The sequence below is a fragment of the Brienomyrus brachyistius genome, chromosome 25, assembly GCF_023856365.1.
Source record: "Brienomyrus brachyistius isolate T26 chromosome 25, BBRACH_0.4, whole genome shotgun sequence".
NCBI lineage: Eukaryota > Metazoa > Chordata > Actinopteri > Osteoglossiformes > Mormyridae > Brienomyrus > Brienomyrus brachyistius.
In genome coordinates, this window is record NC_064557.1 from 2,053,676 (window position 1) to 2,075,542 (window position 21,867).

General features: G+C 46.0%; 1 protein-coding gene and 1 long non-coding RNA gene across 5 annotated transcripts; one reads left to right on the plus strand and one right to left on the minus strand.

The window, feature by feature from the left end:
• Positions 1-266: 266 nt before the first annotated feature.
• On the minus strand, positions 267-20,212 carry LOC125720563 (rap1 GTPase-GDP dissociation stimulator 1-like). 2 transcript variants are annotated; one of them, XM_048996126.1, is made up of 15 exons: positions 20,083-20,212; positions 19,742-19,846; positions 17,613-17,723; positions 15,725-15,847; positions 12,982-13,107; positions 7,707-7,835; positions 7,319-7,444; positions 6,534-6,677; positions 5,149-5,280; positions 4,853-4,987; positions 4,278-4,403; positions 2,524-2,663; positions 1,545-1,671; positions 1,077-1,205; positions 267-992 (listed from the first exon to the last, which is right to left on the minus strand). In XM_048996126.1, the coding sequence occupies exons 2-15, from the start codon at positions 19,743-19,745 to the stop codon at positions 865-867; spliced, it is 1,680 nt and encodes a 559-aa protein (XP_048852083.1). In that variant the 5' UTR covers positions 19,746-19,846; positions 20,083-20,212; the 3' UTR covers positions 267-864. The 2 variants fall into 2 exon arrangements, with proteins under 2 accessions (XP_048852083.1, XP_048852082.1); XM_048996125.1 differs by having other exon boundaries at positions 19,742-19,947; positions 20,083-20,211.
• Positions 5,198-9,072, plus strand: LOC125720594 (uncharacterized). Of its 3 annotated transcripts, XR_007385513.1 has the most exons (4): positions 5,198-5,328; positions 6,541-7,224; positions 7,312-7,467; positions 8,446-9,072. It is a non-coding gene; the product is annotated as an uncharacterized LOC125720594 (long non-coding RNA). The 3 variants fall into 3 exon arrangements; XR_007385512.1 differs by having other exon boundaries at positions 6,541-7,467; XR_007385514.1 differs by having other exon boundaries at positions 5,251-5,328; positions 6,544-7,467.
• Positions 20,213-21,867: the final 1,655 nt, after the last annotated feature.

A 21,867-nucleotide genomic window follows, 5' to 3' on the forward strand; every position in this document is an offset into this window, starting at 1 on the left:
GTATGTGGCCAGCAGAGGCAGATAATTCAGGTCCAGAAAGTAAAAATCCAGACCAAGATTTTGTTTCAGTCAACCAGTTAAATCTACCCACCTGCAGAGGCCAGTGACCTTTTGAAGGAACCAGTTAATCTCCCATGGTGCACCTGTTCTAACTGAAAGCATTTAAAAATGTGAATGTGTGCTGACCTAAGTAGGGTTTCCCCCCATCAGAGCACTTCATCTCGCTGAGCTTGCACCTAAAGGAGCACGATTTAAAGAGCAAAAACTGATCGTTAAAGATTAGCTTTAATATCGGCATCATTTTCTGGTCGTCGTTTTCATTCCAGCGGAAATGTACAGCAATCATACTTGTGCTTAGTGGGAGGCCGGACAGGATTTCCCGACAGGGGATGCTGCAGGTCGCAATACACAGAAGCCAGACGCTAAACACAACTACGGTAGAGTGCCGTGGTGCGGGCCCAGCTCTGTGGCTGAGTTGCTCCTTCAGGGACACTGGCTCCAGCACTCTGTCATGTGACCTCCTCCACACACTGAACACGACACCACGTCAGCATCCTAAACACTATGATTTGGAATTTCTTGGACATTTTAATCAAGGATGACCAGCAGGGGGCACCCTTCACCTGTTCTCTCAAACAGCCAGGGAAGGTGGGGTAGATATAAATTTTGGGGGGGTGGGGTGAACACACAGGCCTTTGAGGATGAATGCCGGTATATCAATGACGGGACAGTGAGCAGCCAGCCCAAAAGGGGGCGCCGTCGCGACAATGTAGAAAAAAATGGTTCTGTTTTGCTGGAAGGATGGTGAGGGCGCCTCAGATGGGGCTCAGGTTTCATGTCGGCATGCAGAGGCGTTATGGTCCCTCAGCCCTGCACCGTCAGCCTCTGCTCCGTCAACGATGCCTGCCGGGCCACCGTCTGGTTCTCATGCGCTCGCAGCTTGGCCACCAGGTCCAGGAAGGCCAGGTTCCGAACAGCTCGGTGCAGGGACTCTGCGGAAACACACAGGGCGTGTCCCAAACACAAATCAGATGTGAGTAAGCGCTCAGAATTCTGGGACATCTGCGCTCACTGACCAGAACCCATGATGGAACAGACAAGGATCATGGAATTATACTGGATCTCAGGGGCGCTGTGCTCGTCCGACAGCAACCTGTGCAGAACCTGCACCAAGCCGCTTCTCTCAAAGTCTCCCTCTGCCACGCCTGTGTGTCACACGCAGAAACACACAATGTCAACAATTCACTTTATTATCATGCAAACTCTATACATGTATATATTCAATTGTAATATTTTTTTCAGGTCATCTGCAACAGTATTTCATTGCGGTATATTGAGTTCCCAAGTATAGTTGGATTAGCGTGACTGAAATTATTTACTCCATACAGATACTGGTATGGGATTAGAGGATAAATTAGCAGAGGTTGTGTGGACCTTGTGACACCACTGGGCATCTCACCCCCCCGTTTAGCAAAAGAGAGAGCCCCCTACAGGTGGAAACAAAATGACCGCCCCTTCCTGGCTTGTCCCTTTCGTGCCTTTACCCAAGTCCAGGGCCGCGATGACCCCAAGAGCCACCAGGGATTCGTTCTGCATGATCACATGCTCGTTCGTCGACATGGCAACCAAGTGCTTCACACCGCCTCCCTGGACGATCATTCGAACCACATCCTGGGACAGAGCAATGGAACGACAATGTGAGTTTATGTTCCCAGGGAGCATGTGAGTTTGTGAAATGGAATGGGGGGGGGGGGGGTGGCGGATTCGAGCGCCGGGTCGTGTGATTCACAATTTCCAGTTGTGACTAAGCACTGACAAAAAACAAGCCTTCCAAATAACTCAGACAGCCTCAGAGTGGGAGGTCGCGGCTCGTCAAACACATTCGGCTTGGAACCGCAGGCTGGCCACATCCCTCTGAACATGTGCGGTCGTCGTCCAGTCCTGCTAAGCTTGTTAATATTGAACACGGACTGTGGAGCGGGTTCCTTGTGGGAAGGATACAAACTGAGCTACAGGTAGGGAGATACTGTGCCTTAAATCATTAGCTTGGTCTTTAGCTTTAACCAGTAAGCATCATACCACAGTATTAAACATTTGCCTTATATGTGATTCGAATGGCTGGTATTACGTGTGTGATTCTAGAAAATTGATCAACCCTCCTGACCATACAGATTCGAGAATTTAATACCCTTTAACACTGCCCCCCCCCCCCCCCCCCAGAGGTGAAGCAGCAACACTGAAACACAGATGATTCTGGGGGGAAGAGGTCAGGCTCAGGTCCTGCTGGACATTTGTAGGTATCTGATCATGGTTTAAGGGAGGTTCTGCTGTATATGTGTGTGTGTGTGTGGAGGGTGGAGAGTGAGCAGCAGTGTTTACCAGGTGCTTCTGTGAGTTCATTTTGACCTCATGGGGGTGTTGTGGTAAAGAGCAGCTGCGGTATTTCATGTAATAGTGGCTGGATGAGGGGGTGTTTAGATGATGATGTTGGCATGTGACGTGTGAGAGCCTCTGGCCCCCCACCTTTGACTTGCTGTGCCGGATGAGGGCGGACAGTAGCCGGTTGGACTCGCCCATCACCCCAGCGTGGTCCTTGGCATCACACCATTCCAGCAGCCGCTGCACCAGTACGGGGTTGGTGCCCAGTTGCTCCGCGGCCTGCGCTGCACACCCGGGCACGGACATGGAGGTCAGGGGCACGCGGCTCACCAGTCTGCTCCTCACTCCTGTCTAAAACTGCCATTTTTTTCTATAAAATGGTGACCTCACGCTCCCACATGTGCCAAAGGCTAATTTGATAAGTGACTGTTTCTCTCTGTGTGATTTTCATCTGATGATCAGGCTGCCTGTCCTCCATGCCTCCAGGGGGCAGCAGACTCACTCTCAGGGTTCCCCCAAACACCCAGCTGCTTTTCCCGCCTCCACCACAGATGCATTCTGGGATTGTTTAAGCAATAAACAACACTTTGCACAGTTCTTAAATAAGCTACTGCACTTCTCAGTGCCAGTTGAATCTAAGTCATCGTTTTATACGTACCTCCATCTTTGATTACTGCTAATTAGTGATGGGCATATGAAGCTTAATGAACCACTTGCTATATGTTTTGACGGCACTTGATGTGGTCAAAAGAGATTAGTTTGCTTTGGGGCATGTTTTGAAACCTTTTTTGAACAGACAGCACCACCTAGTGGGGACAGAAAATACAGCAAATGGTTCACGAAGCTTCATTTGGCCGTCAATACTGCTAGAGCCTGTCCCAGGAAGCCAAGAGCACCAGCACTACAATATCCGTGTACAGATCAGTGAAAACAAGCATCCCTTTGCTTACAAGATCGACAGCACTTGACGCAAATATCTGCAAGTGAACTATGTCCAACCGTAACCCAGTCCTAACTACGTGGTTATCAGAGATGCATGGTGGGATGTGAGCGTGTGAAACAGTGCATATAATAATACATAACCAAAAAAAAATTGCCACCTGGAAGTAAGGTCGCCGCACGGCTGGTGATGTATCCCAGCATGCACTGCTATGACCTGGTCTGGCTGTCAAAGGTCAAAAGCAGAAGGTGATACGCACCAGGTGTGAGTGCAGCATGACTGTGTGAAATCAGCATCATAACAGCATCCTGAAGTATCCCGCAAAGCTCTGGGGGCTCCTCTATTCGGCACCGGTACTGGCCAGGGTGAGCATGAGCACTTACGGACTTCATTTTTTGGGTGTTTTTTTAGGTTAAGATTAAGGTTAAGGACTGTAAACAGAAAGACCTACCATAGAGAGGGACCATCCCGCCTCTTTTCAAGGCTCTCCACATTAGCACGCCCCCTAGCGGTGGGAGGTTGGCTCCTGCATGCTGAAGCTTCAGTCCAACACATCCCACTATTCTGGGTCCTAAAAATAAAGCAGCACCCCGCTCCCCCCCATGGTACCGCTTGATCCCTCACCTTCACTGCATCCCACACACCTGGCTGAAGTCCACATTAGACTGTGACATTTTCTAGCTCTCCAGGGGAACAGCTATTGCTTAAAAAAAGGTGCAAGCAGAGAGGCCTGACCGCGTTATTTAAAGACCAGCGAGGTGCAGAGCACGAAACGTCTTTTTAGAAATGTCCTCCTTTCTAATTCCCCTGCCCTACATCATAAAACCATCGTCCGCTGCTGTTTTAGGCAGGAGTCAGGCACACTGGGAGAGCCACACAGAGGCACTCTGTAAGATGACCAGGAGCGATGTCAGCCCACAGTTCCGGATGCCCAGGGTCCTGGCACAGACGTACTTACCCTGCGTATCTACGAGCATCCGCAGTGCCCCCAGCAGCTTGAACTGCACCACGGGCATCTCCGAGGGCAGCAGCTTCAGCACCACGTCCACCGTGCCCATCGACAGCATTTTGGACTTGTTCACCACTGGGGAGGAGACCGTCAAAGGAAAAGCTGCTCGGCGAGTTTCTTGCTTTCGCATTCGTATATGACATGTGGCCCAAAACCTGCAGTTTAAAAACGATTAAGGTGTCGGTACACAGGGCAACTTTTAGAGCAATGTTGCTGACCAGTGTTTATTGGGTGCTTTCCCATTGATACTGGGCAACAAATTTCTATTTGAAACACTTTGATTGGCAATGGGCAACTTTTCATGTTCATATTCAGATGAGTTGCCCTTCGTCTCACTTGGTTGGAAATTGCATGGAAATATTGCATGACAAGTTGCCCTGTGTATCGTCACCTTTATGGAACGTTTTCTTCTTTTTTTTGTGCCCCAGTCAGCTGACAAAGCAGCCAATCCACCGAGAGTGGGAAGGACTTGACTGGGATATCGGCCAATCAGGTGGCGTTTGCTTGCTGGAGCGGGCGCTCACCGGGGATGGCGAGGTTCCTCACGGCGCTGAGGGCGGCGTGCTGCACGGTGACGTTGCCATCGACGGCATGACGCTCCAGCAACGCCAGTAGCTTCTGCACGATGCCCGTTTCCACCATGTGGATGCAGTTTGCATCTGAGGCAGGCAACATCAGACGGAATATATTTAAAAATGCATTATGCAGTCAGTCCAGTAGGTGGTGCTGCTAAGCTAGCTTGTGTTGCACAACAGGTAACCATGCCATCTATTGCAGTCTGCTTCTTCCTTCATGGTGGCGGGGGGGGGGGGGGGCTCACCGTTACGAGAGAAGTTGGCGATGGCCAGAGCCCCAGCCAGTTGCAGCTGGTGGCTGTGGGAGGGCACCCATGAGAGAACCTTCTGGAACACACAACCCGCACCTCCTTCAAACAGTTTCTGCATGGATTCATCTGGAAGGCACATCACAAGGGACATCTACTGAGCATTTTGGCCAGGGGGTGAGCTCCATTCACCTGCTATATATACCCTCATGTATGCTTATCTCTGAAGCGGTGACATTAAGACGACCTTCTAAGGCCGACAGCAAGGACACCGGGATTATATATCAGCACCGGGTGTTATTCATAAGGGGGGGTAAAAAATGAATACTGTCCTGCAGCTGAAGGGCACAACTGCCCCCCCACCAGCCTGAGGAAACGGCTCTTCACAGCTCTATTTAGCTGAAAGCGGCTGCGATAGCAGACTGAGGACAGCTGACTTGTAGGTAGAATTTGGCCCCAGAAATTGGTGAATCAAATGATTCTATGAGAAGTACAGCACTGTGCAAAAGTCTTAGGTAGGCAAAGAAAATGATGTTTAGATTATCCTCATGTTGGTGTAAAACTATGATATTATGCTTGTCAAAGTGTGTCAGCTTAGCCATATCAGAACCTCAGCCATGTATCTTTTGACTTGGCCACTAGCACACCTCATTCAGCTAGTCAATCTGTCACTGACTTTTTAAACCAATATATTTAATTATTTAATTGAGCTGCTGGTGAAATTTAACAAAATCATGGAACGGCTGAGGAGCCCCTGAGGAGAAGTTTGGGAACTGAAGTGATGTTCATCTAGCCGTCCAACTAGATATCAGAAACTTTTTAGAAAACAGAAGAAATTATTACTAGTTTTTATTGTGTTAATTTGCACATGTTATAATGTTAAATTGTGTTTTTTGTTCTAAGCCAAAGTACACTTGCTACCCAGATATTCTGCTTTAAACATTTCTTTGGACTGCCTAAGACTTTTGTACAGTACTGTAGTTTTGGAGCTGCAGCCTGGGGGCCCAGAACAATGAAGGGGCCCCTATTGGCTGACTAGCTTTTTTTTTTTTTTTACAAGTGATACTTTATTGGTCATTTATTTGTTTGTGAGTTGGTGATTGGTTAAAACTTCTAAATGTATCATTTTGTGATGCTCTTTTTATACTGTTGTGTATTTCCTGGTATGCGCGTGCGTAATCTGTTTCCGATGTCGGTGCAGCTAGATCAGCCCCAGGTACATCCCAAAATTGGATCAAAAGCTTTAAGATCGCTATTACTGAGACGTGTTTATTCAGTGAGGTCTCCGCTCTGGTTGACGCATATGAGAAAGTGTAATCTTGTCGGTTTGTTGATCTCCTGATGTGATTGCTCCTACTGCTGTTTAATACGTGTCCCTATACCTCCTAGAAGCAGCTGCACTATGAGGTCCGAGGCCGTCTTCAGCTCGACCGCATCCTCCTCCAGCTTCCCATCTACTGTCTGGTCCACCAGCTCCAGCAAACACTCCACCAATCCAGCCTCCACCAGCTGCAGCTTGATCGGGTCTGGGGAGGGAGGGAAGGATAGTCAGAAGCACCCCCCCTCCCTACACACACACACCACTGGTACAACATGACAGACACATTACATCACACACGGGTCAGACACAAGCAGAGAGGCGGCAGACTAGGGGGGGTGAGGGAAGAGAAGATAGGTGGAGAAATCAAAGATGTGGAAGCAGGGGCACTGAGACGCTCCCCATGGAGCTTCCTGCTCTGCTCAGAACATCCTTAAGAAGAAGGTCGTCTATGAGAACGTCATCAACGCGGCAATCGCATGATAACGCCTTACAGGTGAAAACTCGATATCTAGCAACGTGTTTTATTTGGACACGGGGAGCCTTTTCCTATGACATCTGAAACCCCATTGTGATCTCCGTCTGCCTACATCTGCCTGAAAAGTCAGCGGAGAGAGAGAGAGAACGGGGGAGCCGCTGGGGTCATGCAGGGACTCACTGAACAACGATCTAAAATCCCTGAGGCATCTTCATTCACACCAAACTCTGCATCTCCACAAAGCCTTAAAGATGTTGCTGCGGATGCCATATGACAGGTTCATGGATGACACTGCTTGCTGGCTGCTTGTTCTCTCTCTTTGCAGCCTCCGATAATTCCCTTGTGTCGCCCTGCCCCCCCCCAGGCCTCACCGTTCTCTGCCAGTGGGACGAGGACTTCCAAAATCATCTCCTTCTTCTCTGGCTCCACCTGCCTCTGGAGGAGCTTGACCAGCTCCCCAGCGATGTCCGTGGAGGCAAACTGCTCCTTACTCGACTCTGAGGTTGGGCAAAAACAGAAGGTGCAGTCAGCCGTTATTTACCCTTCAGATGTTCTTCTGCTAACATGAGCAGCTTGGGGTTTTAAAGAGACGGTTTTATCTTTAGCAGCGTACAGGATGCATTTTATTTTCAAAAACACAACTGGTGGGAAGTGACTCCCAGCAACACCGGCAGGCTGATTTTCAGGGCCATGGGCCTGACTTACGAACATCTCATCACCCTGCACGTTACTGTAACGCCGCGGTAACCCTGAGCTCACCCAGCTCCGCCAAACTGGTGAAGGCAGCCAGGCACATGTCTGTCACTGCTGCATTGTGGGATTGGACACTGAGAAGCTTCACCAGGGTGGGGATCACGCCCAGGCTGACCAGCTGTGCTTGTAAAGATTCTGAGGAAAAACAAATGAAAATTGTGTGACTGCCCCCCCCGGTAGGCAATTATAATTAAAAGTGAACCAGTGGGATTTGAACCAATGACCTTCCCAACACAAACAGGAGCCTTTCAGTGTCCTAAACTGCTAAGCTGTTTATTTTGCCTCCAATTGAAAATTGCCTAGAAAATTTTACGTCTAGGAGACTTTGTTCTGAAAATAAAAGTGGTAAGAAACTATACAACCAGGATGCAGGGCCAGGTTTACCTTTTCAGGGTCCCATGGCAAAGCATTACCTGGGATCAGAGGCATAAAACTCAGGATCATAAAGTACAAATCCAGACCAAGATCTTGGTCTGGATTTGTACTTTCTGAACCACCCCTGCCTGCGAGCCACCCAGAAAACTGATGATCATCTTACTTCTGGCCCTGTCAAGATGACAGGACAGCGTAGAATAGCCCATAGATTAACGCCTCGGTTTGTATGATAATGTGAAGCCGTTTCCTGGCCAGTGTACTGTGGCATTTCAGTTGCTTGGTTCCTGTGCAGTTGTGAACACTGTTAGGTTTGAAAAGGTCCCGTCTTTTTCTTCAAATAACGTCCTTTGTGTCTGAATTAATTCCACAGGAAGCTACAGAATGAAAACTGGCTCCACTGAAATATGTCCTGAAATGTTACTCACCTGTGCTACAACTCATCAGCTGCCATCCAGATGCTGACCCTTCTTCTGCAGCCAGAGAGCCACAATTCTGCCGGCGTTAATGCACACATCGTGCCAGGAACAAACAGAATGCTGGCGATCGTTATGGGAACGGTAGTTCAATTACGCCAATTCATTGTCGGAGCGTCAGGTTCGGAGTATTTACTTCAATTGTCTGTCTGACTTTGGGGCTGTGGATTAGCGTTTAGTTACTCTGAATCATCGGCAGTACAGGTGCACTTCACTTTACGATGGTTCAACTTACGATACTTCGCTTTTACGACGCTGTGATAGCGATGCACGTTCGGTAGTCATCAAACTTTGAATTTTAACCCGTTCCTGGGCTAGCGATATGCCGTATGATACATTCTGCTGATGCTGGGAGGTGGCAATATCCACCCATCCATCCACGACTCCAATCTCTGTAGCCACTGCGAGCATAAATATCTTATACAGTGTTTAACAACGTATTATACAGTGTTTAACAACGTATCATACAGTGTTTTGTTTCCTGTTTACCCTATTAAACTTGAATTAACTTATATACTTTCCAATGACTGGTATTTAGTTAGTATTTATTTATTTACGTATTTAGTGACAGTAGCTATGAACTGAGCGTAACCCCGCGGTAAGGAGCATCCGTACTCAATCCAGCTGATGGGCTATAAGCTGATGTTTCTGCCAGGGGAATTCAGTGACCCCTGAACACCATGCAGATGCGGTCGCCATCAGTACTAATGACAACCACCGTGGGGCGCCATGACGGTGTACAAACAGTGGGCAGCTGGCTTTCACGTGAGCCCATTAGCTGCGTAATTGGCCTTCTGCTGTCTGTGGATTGAGCGCCGGTCCCGAGTGCCCCCCCCCCCCGCTTTCTAACCTGGGCATCTGGCAAAGCTGTTTTCTGCCTGCCTACCTGGCTATTGGCTACAGCCACGATCCACGTTAGTCCCTAATGGCTGCTGCCAAATGTCGACTGAACATCTCATGAACTACAGAAATACAGTTATACCCCAAAGCCAGTGGGCTTATTATGAATTATATGCAGCGTCAGCTATTTCCTGAGGTCCCGGAGCTGCAGCTGGAGCGCGAGGGGGAGGGATATCCACGGCGGCTCTTACAGTAGCTCGGATAGCGCGTGATTTGCGTAGTCCGCTGAGTCAGCGAAGTCCCCGTGCTGCCTTGGGCGTTTAGTCCCCGTCCGTGTCATTCTGTCACGTCGTTATACTGGATGCAGAGAACCTCGAGCTTCAAGCTCTCCAGCAGGAATATCGGCGAGCTAATCTGACAGGGTGGCAGGAATCAGTGTCGTAGGGCCTGTTTCCATCAGCCCGAGGATGTCAAAGACGCACTGCAGCACACAGCCCCCCCCCCAACCCCGGCAGCGAGTGCAAAATGTCAGCTTACACAACTGCCTGCGGACAAAAGTGACACCACTGCGTGTACAACGGCGTCCTTAGAGTTTTGATTTTAAAATTTTAGTTTTTATTTTCATATTATTGTCCATTTTCATTTTAATTTCATTCGATTTAGTTTTCAGCGCGAATTTATAAATTTTCGTTTTACAGATATATTTCTATAAAGTTTTTGTATATTTTAGTTACAGTTTAAATTAGCTATTTTATTTCTAAGGACAAACAAACTTGCAGAGCTAATCTGATTTTTAGAGAATCCCTTTTGCATAAACGTGGCACATTACATACTAATGTCCCTGAAATGGGCAAAACACGATCCAGGTCTTAGTAATGGTCATTAAAGTAATCATTTCATTAGCTAAATCCTAAATAGTATTAAAAATGGTAACAGAAATTATCTGACATTTCATTTTATTTAAGATAGTTTCAGAAGCAATGCTTATAATTTTCAATTAGTTGTAGTTTTTTATTTCCTTATCTTATTTTCGGTTCATGAAATTGTTTTCTGGTAACACTACACTTAAGGGGCCACAATTACCTTAGTTACTACTCAAGTACAAACCATGAACCAATGTAGTAACTGCATGAAATATATGAACTGTTATGTTTGATTAATGACGAACGAACATGGGATCAGTATGTAACCAGTGCTTAATGTATTAATTAATCAGAAATTTTAAGTAAGTGTATTACAATATATGTGCCCCTTCATGTAAAGTGTTACCTGTCAGCTTATAGTTTTTAGTTTTCATTAATGTTATTGAGCTGGGTGCAGACACAGCTGACAGCTTATGGTGACTCAAGTCTCCCTGGGGGTTTTTTCCATTTAACCGAGATTATCGGTCAGTCAGAACAGATTAAAGTTGAGAGAAAACCCAACGGCAAAACTCCGGACTGGCGGATGTGATGAAGAGACAGGTCACATTCTTAAGGGACTCTTATCAGTCCTTCCTTCCATTTTCAGTAACCACTTTCCCTATTCAGGGTCATGGCGGCCTGGAGCTTATGGGAACAACCCTGAGAGGGTGAGTTTTTCCATCTCTCTCCTCTAAAGCTTAGAATTATTCCATTGGGTGAGAGAGTTATATTACCTGTTAACAGCTATTTTCACACACAGAACTGAGAGAGAATTCAGCCCCCCAGCGCTGTAGGTGTGACTCAAAAGTGCTACCGGCCGAGCCGCCACATCACGCTTTTAAAGCAGACGCAAGAAACAAAAATGCGAAAAGCAACGGGCACCGTGACGACACGTATCCATGCATGCGCGGCTGATGCAGGCTGATCCAGATCACTTCATTCATTAATCCCCTATCAATCGCAGTGCAGTATCACCGAGTAACTCTACCCGCGTCCTACACAGGTGCAGAATGAGAGGGTGAGAGGCGGACAGGATGAGATCACTGCCGGCTCCAACTAGGCCCTTGGATATATTCCAGGAACCAAATATTTTTCTCCATACAGCACTGTGCAAAAGTCTTAGGCAGTCAGAGGAAATGTTTAAAGCTATTTATCTGGATAGTAAGTGTACATTTGTTCAGAAAGAAACACAACATCACAAACATATGCAAATTAAGAGTAATACAATGAAAACTGACGAGAATTTGTTCTGTTCCCCAAAAGTTGCCGGTATCTTGCTGGACGGCTTGATGAGCACCGCTTCAGTTCCCGAACCTCTCCTCAGGGGCACCGCAGCCGTTCCATGTGTTTGTTACATTTCACCACCTGCTTCTGAATTAGTTAAATAACTCAATGACGTACATGTATTGATGAGCCATACGAAGTGGGCTAGTGTTCAAGTCAATACTGGGGTGATACGAAATACTGGGGTGATTTTTGGAGAGGTTTGAAATAGCTAAGCTGACACACTTTGGCAGACATTTACACAGCATTGTAAACCTGAATAGTTATCCTGTCCATAACTGATTCTTACGAAGCTAACATTAACAAAGTAACAGATTTCGTGCCACACTGCAATAGGACAGGACATCACTATGAGCCATATTCAGTGGCTGAGCTCTCCATAAATACTTTTCCGGAATTAATTGATATGTAGATGTTCCCAGATGGCATTTCCATATACCTCAGCCACAATTCCGGCAGACGCCTTTGACGAAATGTTCTCATTCCTGCCAGGACTCTTTAGTTGCAGCTTCCGGAACTGACTTTGAATTTGAACCCTTTTCATCCTGTAACCTTTCGAGTTCCGCAGAGCCATTCTATGCTTTCCAAAAAGGTAACACCTCCGCCAATCCCGACACCGGTCGTCTGATTCGTGAATCATGTGGATTCCGTTTCGAACAAACACAGCACCGCTTCTCCCGGCTCAGAACCTCACTGGACCAGCACTGAACTGAGAGCCAGTTATTCAGATTCTGGGCTTTTCCCCTCACGGTGTTCCATTCACGCCCCAGGGCAAACACCAGTACCGAAGGCATCCCGATTCCTCCAGTGCATTTCTCTTAAAGCCACTCTGGCAAGGAGGTCCGGTCGCAATGTTCCTTCTTTGTAAGACCCCATCTAACCTGTGGTTTCCCATCATCCAGGGCCACAGAACAATCGTAGAACAGGTTTTAATGGCTTAAAAAGCCATAATCTTTCCAACACCAACCCTAGATACAGTTGGTTAACCCTAATTTGGGGATGTAGGGTGACACAATAGACCACTGGAAAGAATTAAATATGCTATTAAATTATGTTAAACTCCGGTTTCCCATTATGGAGGGGGAGGGGCTGCACTACCATAAAAACAGGTTTGGATGTCTGAAGACGCCATAACCTTCCTAAACCTAACCCTAACTTCAGTTGACTAGCCTTAATTTGCCAACATAGGGTGACACAATAGGCCACTGGAAAGTGACATATGCTATTAAAAACAGCACTTTCAGTCACCCCAACAAGATCTGAGGCAGTTATTCTTTGCATTAAAATCAGCAAAACCATCCTGGCCTAGATGTTGATAGTCAATGCTGTCGGAGTCACCATGCTGAGAGATCAGAGAGTCAGCACACGGCTCAGGAAGCAGCTGGAACGCTCGGTGGTGCTACTCACGGCTCTCGTAGCAGATGTTGCCCAAGGCTCGGCCCGTCTGCAGCAGGACCTCCTGGTCTTCACAGTGCAGCAACCGCACCAGTGGAGGGACGAGGCCGGCATCCACACAGGAGCTCCGCATGAAGTCTGTGGAGAACATAAGAAGAACCGTGAGACCTGGCAGGACCGCCTCAGGTTTGCATCCTGAGGGGAGGAGGAATGCAATGGCGTGACTCCAGACATAAATGTGGATGATGATGGCAACCCGATTCCTCCAGCAAACTGGGGTTATGTGGCTCAGCGGGCTAAGCCTCTGTGCCTGTAATCACAAGGTCACCAGGTCAAGCCCAACCTCAGCATGTCGATGGGCCCTTGAGCGAGGCCCTTAACCCCCGGCTCCCTGGATGCTGCTATAGGTGCCTGCCCTTCACAGCCAGCTTGCTCTCACCTACAGAGAGCAAGTTGGGGAAGAGATAAAGAGAAGGGATCAATAAAGTATCAACTACCAAACGCTATATAGGAAATACACATTATGAATCTCTTTGTGACATATCATCTGATAATCTACCGGCTATGTATGTCAGGGGTCTTCAAATCTGGGCATCGATTCCAAATCCTTATTTTCAGTTCTACCAGGTAGTTGGTGTAATATTTACTGATTCTGATTGGCCAGAGGCTTCGCACCTGGCTCACAGGTAAAGGAAGGCTGGAAAAACAGCAGGGCTCGGACCTCGAGGACCGTGATTTGAATATCCCTGGTGTATATTCATTTCAATATTGTGGAAAACCCAACAAAAGGCAGAACTTGGTCCCTCAGGAGTAGGGTGACCATATAATCCATGTCAGGGAGGACGCTTTGAGCTACAATTTCAATTAAAAAGACCTCAAGTTCACTTAAGCACTGAGTTCTTGCTGTGTACTGATTGACAGTCTCCTAAAATCCTATAATGAGTCTTTCAATCCAGGAAACAAACCAGTCAAAACACAAGAAGAAATGAACTATTTAGCCAAACATATTTAGTTATAAAGCAGTTTATAAAACCTGATGTAGCTCAAAGTGTCCCTCCGACATGTATTATCTGGCCAATCCTACTCAAGAGTCCATTACCTCTGGCCTTGTCCTCATTTGGGTCTAGCAGACCCGATGTCCCCGGAGCAAAGCCAATTTATTACACAGCTACGGCACTCCCAGTCATAATAATTAATAATCCCAGAGAACGTTCAAGGTAAGACCAGCGCTGGTGGTGATGGACATCGATGCTGAGCATCACGTCTGGATAGACTCAGCTGCTTAAACAGCCAAAGCCCCTTTATTGCCCACACCGGCAGGACGACTGCGGCCTCTGTGATGTGTGACAGCGAGTGGCCTGGAGAAGATTCTTAGATAGAGAACCAGACACAGGCCCCTGGCATGAGATAAACATCCTGCAATTCCGGCAAAGTCTGAGCCAAGAACAGCTGGTCTTGAGGCCCAGTTAACTTACGGCAAGGGTGGGCAATCTTATCCGCAAAGGGCCGGTGTGTGCGCAGGTTTTAGGGATAACCTTTAGCTCAGCTCAAACCCAGGTGTGACGACTCTTCATCCAATCAGTCATCATCCAATTAATAATCTAATTAGGGAGTTGCAGCAAAAACTCACACACGCCCCGGCCCTTTGCAGATATGATTGCCCACCCCTGGGTCAGAGTAATAAATACAGGTAGTGGGACTGAAGAACTCAACCACATCTAGCCCACGGGCCAGCAGGCAGCCAGACGAGATACCAGAGACGCACCAATCATTTGTATATGTGTCCCTCTGCAAATATTGCAAACATTTAAATTGTATTTTCTTAATTTAACACCATAGTTTTAAAAGCCTATTCCTCAATAAACAAGCTCTTCACATCCCTGAGAAACTCCTTCAGGTGTCAGGCTGCTGGGTAACATATGCTGATTTGACTCCCAAAGTGAAAGGGTTTGTTTTGTTTCGCCAAACCTTTCTGTGAATTAATAAGCACCCTTCAGTCTGGGTGTTGACATGGTCACCTTTTCCACTGTCTGTATGCAAATCAGCACAGTGACAAAGCGACGGAGCTTATTCTCTGGGTTAATGAAAGGTATCAGACACAGTTCGGCCTTCGCTGCCCTTCACGCTCATTTGAGACTCCCTCTGAATGCTGGCAAGTGCCATTTAATATCCAATTTAGGTTAATTTGTCTCACCGAGATCCTTTGGGGATTGTCGTCTTTTCTGTGAAAAAAATGGAGCTCGATTAACCCTGGGGAATGAACATTTGAAACCCTCCTCACTCATTGAGTCATGAGTGATGTCATAGAAATGGACATTGATGACATCATAGGGCCGTGAGCGAGGCTGTGCATTGCAACCGAGACGTAAACTGGATCGCGCCGCATTCATGCAGAAATGCAGACATCAGTTTGACACATTACATCCAAATAAACACAGTAGACGGAAGTAGAGCTACTGCATAAAGACAAAGTTTGACATGAAACCTTTACAAATTTTGAGATAAACACCAACACTGTTATACGTAACAAAGCCAAACGGCAACTGTTGGTAGGCTAACCAAAGCCATGTTCCGTGGTTGACCTCAGCAATGTTCCACCATGCAATTGACCACCTTCCACACCTGAGCAAAAAGGCACCATAAGATAGACCTGCTGTGAGAAATTCCCCATACAAAACCAAACAGAGAGAGCAAAATGAGCGAATATAAAAATCAAGATGAAAAAGCCTGATGACCACTAGGGGGCGATACATACCATTCCTGGTGACTTCGGCTATGATGTTAGCTGCCTTGGATGAGCAGGAGGCCTGTGGGTCCAAAAGAGCAGGGAACTGAGAGAGGACCTGGGCCTCTGCGATCTTCTCACTGGCTTCTGCATCTGGGAGGGGTCACAAACACACAGACTCCCTTTTAGATGGGGACAGAATGGATGGATGGAGTTTTCCTGGACGGCTACTACCAGACAGAACCCCGGACTGGTGCAGAGGGGCTGGAGTCATGCATGTGACAGTTCTGGTTTTGAGAGCTCTAACTGGGAATTCCACACCCACAGCTAGGCTTAAAATGAATGTAGGATGGTTTCGGAAGATGACAGATCGCATTTTCTTCATCGCCGCCCCCACGGACCTGTCACTGCGCAGTAGCTCCAGTTTGTGGTTTACGACTGATGGCATTGCAGTGGAGTGTGGGTGCGTGTGTGTGCTGGTTATGCATGTACATATTGTGTTGTGGGGACAACCCCATAATGTGGTAAAAACCTGTTTCTTTATGTCATTGTGGGGACCATGTTTTCGGTTCCATGAAGGGGAAATCAAATTTTCTAAAAATCTGTTACTGCAATGAAAAAAACAAAAATGCCAAAAATCATTGTATTTCGCTAGATTAATTATAGTTAAGGTTAGGGCTGGGTAGGGATAAGGCTGTCCATGTTGGGATTAGGGTTTTGCCCATAGAAAGGAACAGAGAGTCCCCACAAAGATATGAATAATGTGTATGTGTATCTTTGTAAGAACCACTCTGATATTTATCAATATCCCAGACAGGTACAGATATGGATGCAGTTAAAACCTTTGGATGTCTGTGCAGTAGGAGCACTCCCAGTCAACTCACAGCCCCCCCCACCCCCCCCAAAAGGGAGGCGACCTCAAAGCCACAGTGTTCCATGCAAAACTGCTATCCGACGTTCTATTGCAAGCAAATGGGGGCCGAAGGCAGTGAAGCAATTTCTGTGAGGAAGCATTGAGGAATGTCACGTTGTTTTTGCAGTAACGAGGTGATTACAGCGATTTTTGCCAAGGTCTACACCAGGTGTCAACGTCTCTCAGGCACATCCAGACACCGCGAGACTCAGCTGACTGTCTCAGACAGGAAGTGACACACAGAAACTTTTGGGTAGTAGAAGTCATGACATTAGAGACTGAGTACCAAGGGGACACCCCATGTCTTTGATATACGATGGAACGCATTAGGAAACTGTGTTTGGAGAAGGTATAAAATGTAGGAGTGTCACAATGCACCGGGGCATGAAATCATTTATTAATGTTAACACCAGCAGGCATGACAGGCATAATCAGTTTTGCTTTGAGATTTTATTTTTGCATTTCACACTGGAGTTTGCAGAATAAGGGAAAAAGACTGAAACTGCAAGATACAAAAGAATAGTTTGAAAAAAAGTGTTTTGTAAATAAATGTACATACCTAAAAATAAATTCATATGACTTGTGAATTTCTTGTTTTCAGTCTTATACATCAAGAACATTCTGATTTATTCTTAGTTTTAATTGTAGGCAAGAAGGTAGGAATCTGATTGTTTATAAAAGGCACTTTAAGATTTTGAGACTTTTTTTTCTTGCATTTTCAGCTGGAGTCTGCAGAATAGGGGGAAAAAATGCAAGAAAAACGAAATAGTTTGAAAACCTTTAAAAATAAATATACATGCCTAAAAGGAATAGATAAAAACTGTGAGATCTTAGCTTGTTTCCAGTCTTATTTTGTTTGAATATGCTGTGAGTGGATCGAACCGTGAGCCTTGAATTGTCTATCAAGAAAAATCGTGAGTAGGCCACATCATTACAGCGGATTACTGGATTGAGGAGAGGAAGGAAACGCAGGCGTGATGTATGACAGGCAGACGGTGCACTTACTGTTGAGTAGCAGGGCTTTCAGCAGACAGTCCAAGCAGGCCTCTATGCTGTCTGCTGTGCCGTCAGCCAAAGCTAGCTGCAGCTTCTCCAGGGCCTCGCACAGGCTGTCTCCTGCAGGAGTGTGGGGACACCAGGGCTGGATGATTTCAGTGGAACACCTGGCTGACTGAGGCAGAGTTGGGTAATTCAGGTCCTGAGAGTAAAAGTCCAGACCAAGATTTCGTTTCAACCAACCAGTTGATCTTAAAGAGTCACAGTCACAGAGAACTCAGCTGGTTGTTTGAAACAAAATCCCGGTCTGGACTTTTACTCTCCGGACCTGAATTACCCAACTAGGGACTTAGGTCACATGCGCAAGCGGTTGCCAAGTGCAGAGTTATACCAGCTATCAGGGCACAAACTGCAGGGTGAGGATGCTGGACAGCAGCTGGTCTGTGAATGTTGGAGAGAGGAGCTGAGTGACCCTGCTGCTAATGAGGGCTGTTGGGGATTCGTGTGAGCGCACAGGCCAGGCCCTGAGTGGGAGGAGTGGTATCAGCTGACTGGTTTCTGCACTGAGCCTGTTTTTGGATGGAGAAAACATGATGCTAAACAAAAGGACCAATTTGTTCCTTTGATGGTACAATCACTTGTCCCTGGACATATTCTCTCAAGGGTCTGCCAATTGTACCTTAGCTGTGGGTAAATGTACCTTTTAAGGCAGTGGTTTTCAACCTCTTTTTCACAGTGACCCAATTTTTACCATACCAGCTCAGTAGCGACCGTGTATGAAGTATAAGTTAAAATTAACGCTATGATCAAGCACGCAATGTAATCGGTGCCTAGTGCACAAATCTGGTAGAATGCGCCAGTGAATTTTAAATTAAGCATCTATGATTTGAGTTCTTGGATTGACTGAGTGTTCACTAGTTTTGCGCCAAGCATTTGCAGACCAAAAACACATTTATATTGGTCAATTCGAGGATTGGGGAAATCTAATTGTGGATCAGCATAGGAGCTTGCTGGTTTTTTTAAATGTTCGCATTTCCAACTCTGCCTCGCAACCCTTTCAGAACGTGCTATGACACGCGAGCCATGGGTGGAGAATTGCTGTTTTAAGGTACAGAAATGAGGAGCTTTTTTGTACCATTGGGGGGTACATTAATGTTGTTTGTACCTTGGGGAACAGAACTGTACCAGGACTGTGCCCTTTATTCTGACAGTGTAGGGCTGGGTAGTACCGAGTAGCCCACTCATCACCACAGCAGTGTCACGATTCAATCATGGTATCCCGAAAATGAACACTCCAATACTGAAATAATGTAACTGCTAATATTTAAAAACAGGCCAAATTTAAATAACATTAACAACTTTTATCTACTAAGGACCAGTCAGCATCTTCAATAAAGTTGTTGCACACGTCGCATAAAATATGCACACACAAAGCTCGCGTTGCTATTTTTAAAACGGCAAATGTGGAAAAACATGCACAAAAAAACTTCTGACTTGTACTTTAACATCTGAGGCGGCCGCTTCTCTGCATTTTTACATTGCAGTGCATTTTGCATAGACTGCGGTCAAAACAACGATAAATAAATGTCTATAAAATATCTAAAGTCATTAACAGTTGATTGACAAAATTTCGACTGACAAAATGCTTGGCATGGTATCGATATCGTCACTTACAACCATGCACACCACCCAAAAGGGTTCCAGTTCAACAAAACGGTAACTTCTGCCTTTTAAAGAGTAACTTAAATTGTCAACACTAAGGATAATAAGACGGAATAACTAAGCAACATGTGGTTTACGTGACAGAGAAATTTGTATTTTTTATCCTTAAACGACAGTGAACTTTAAAAAGTATGTGCACAGCCGTCATCAAAATATCCATCGTAAATAATATAAGGCAGTAAAATATATGCGAAATTTGCATAAGAATGCAGCCTGTTTGATAGTATGACAAAGAAAACAGAGAGAGAGAGATCAAATGACATGAGGTTCTATCACCCGGTCAGCGTCCGGTCCGCCCATTTATTATATTGGCTTGATAGGCTAACCACACCGTTACTGTCTCATTGATACCCCTTTATTAAATCCAGCAAAATAACTAGTGAAGAATGTTGTTTGAATCAAACATCTCTACTTACCCATTAGGTTCTGTAAGCGCTCGTTAGTCCGGGGCGTGTCGGGCTCAGGTTCAGCAGTACGGGACCGGAACGTCGAGGTCCAGTTAACACACTGGCAAGATCCGCCTTTTTTCAGAACCACACAAGACCAACACTTAGTCCCTTACGGGCGGCACATCTAACATTTGCAATCTCGGTTGAGCGACGGCAGGAATGCCGCGATGCCCCTGCAGAGATAACGACGTGTTATATTCACTGAGATTCCCGTCACATGGATGATCTAATCGATAACTGCGCTTGTTATTCACTTTCATTTACATTATTCCTATCGCGTTATTTAGTGTCATTCTCCTACGGGGTACCTGCGATCTTGCCAGGCGGACCCCGTCCTCACCTCCAACACACCATTTGTGAACTGGCACCTTTAAATCCCCCCCCCCCCCCCAACTATAAATCTAATAATTGGCGAAGACAATAAGTTCACATAATAAGCCTTATGAATATTTAATATTGGACTTCAGCCGCAGAACTATTAATGTTGTCATCAGCCATCCGCGGGCGCCATCTAGTGGGAAGAAGAATGTCTGGAGAATGTCAGCCGGTTGCGACCAACAGCGAGGAAAGGGAGGGGAATCATTTCCATGTGAGATTCCTCGCAAAGTAGCAGGAGACCAGTATAACAAGAGAGGTACGGTCCAACTTGATGAAACAACAAAACAAATTACTATGAACAAGGGTCAGAATGAAACGAGCAGAGTATTTTCACGCGCTATATTATTTATAATTGTCTTTCATGTCATTTTATTTTACATTGTTTTGGTGAAGGTGTCAGTAGGAGTGGGCTGATATTGTATTTACAATAAGGCTACCCATATAAAGAGTCTATGAATGGTTTATAATCTGGTTATTAATTTGGTTGTAACACTTTGTAAATTATTAATAGACCATTTTAAACAAGTTATAACAGTTTCTTTTTATTAATGAGTTACTAGTATTTACAAGCGGCAAAAGGGAGCCTTATTGTAAATTGGTACCGTTTTTTATTATTTAAAGCACTTTGTGTTACATTGTGTTTGTAAGAAAAGTTCTTTGTAATTAATGTCTGATTGATTGATTAATTAATTGATTGATTTTATTAGGGATTTCTGCGACTTTGTGCGCAGTCATCGATGTTGCAGTAAATAGTCTTCAGGACCTCCAGCGCTGAGGCTGAACTGGGGGTCTCACCCAGGCAGACCTTCAGTCCCACGCTCTCAGGGCTCCGCCTTCTAGCAATAATCGCTTGTGTAACGTCAAACCCCCCCCCCTTAGTTTTGCGCTCCCTCACCGACAAAACTTTCACTTGAAGTCTTTGATCTTGATTTGTGTGCTTATATGAATCCGAATCTGAACAGGTTAGCAACACAAGCAGGAGAAACATCTCACCATCACACAAGCAGGAGAAACATCTCACCGTCACACAAGCAGGAGAAACATCTCACCATCACATATGCCAAATATGTAATAGTCTGTATCTAAAATCTACAGCTTCTTCCTTCCGCCATAACTGGAGTGCACAACCGACACACTTCATATTTAACCAAATATTTATATGTATGTTGTATAAGACTCTTATTCTTCAATTATTGCAATCGTAGATACTGATTCTGTTCATACTCATTATTCATGCCACACCATGTAAATAAGCAGCAAAGGACACAATCTCTGGAAACACAGAAAGGTAAGATACCCAGCAGTAAAGCACACACATGGTGGGTAATTTATACAGTGGCTAAAGACGTGCGAGGATCGGACAGGGTTCACGCAAGACACAGGCAAGGGCACACCCACAGCAACTGGAAACAAAGTAAGTATTAACAAAACACAAACAAGGGACTATTTACAAAAATCTCCCAGAATGCTCCATGCTACAATATAATGGCTGCCCTCGGCCCGAGGCACCAAATCCAGTGCTTTGCAACATGCCTTGTGAGCTCTCACACAGAATCCCATCAGCTAGCCCTATCTCCGTATCCAACAATTATCTTATAGTGTCAGACGACATGTGCATGAAGGTCCGATCCGCCCATTTTCGCTGCTGAGGTCACAGCTTAGACACACACTGTGAGCCACAGACGCCATGCCAACTGCTTGTTAAGGTGGCTCCC

Excerpts from the sequence above, each read along its gene's own strand:
- LOC125720563 (XM_048996126.1), bottom strand. Across the intron at positions 2,664-4,277 it reads GATGCTCGTAGATACGCAGG|CGCAGGCCGCGGAGCAACTG; the intron begins GTAAGTACGTCT and ends CCGGGTGTGCAG. Across the intron at positions 993-1,076 it reads CTGTTCCATCATGGGTTCTG|AGTCCCTGCACCGAGCTGTT; the intron begins GTCAGTGAGCGC and ends GTGTTTCCGCAG.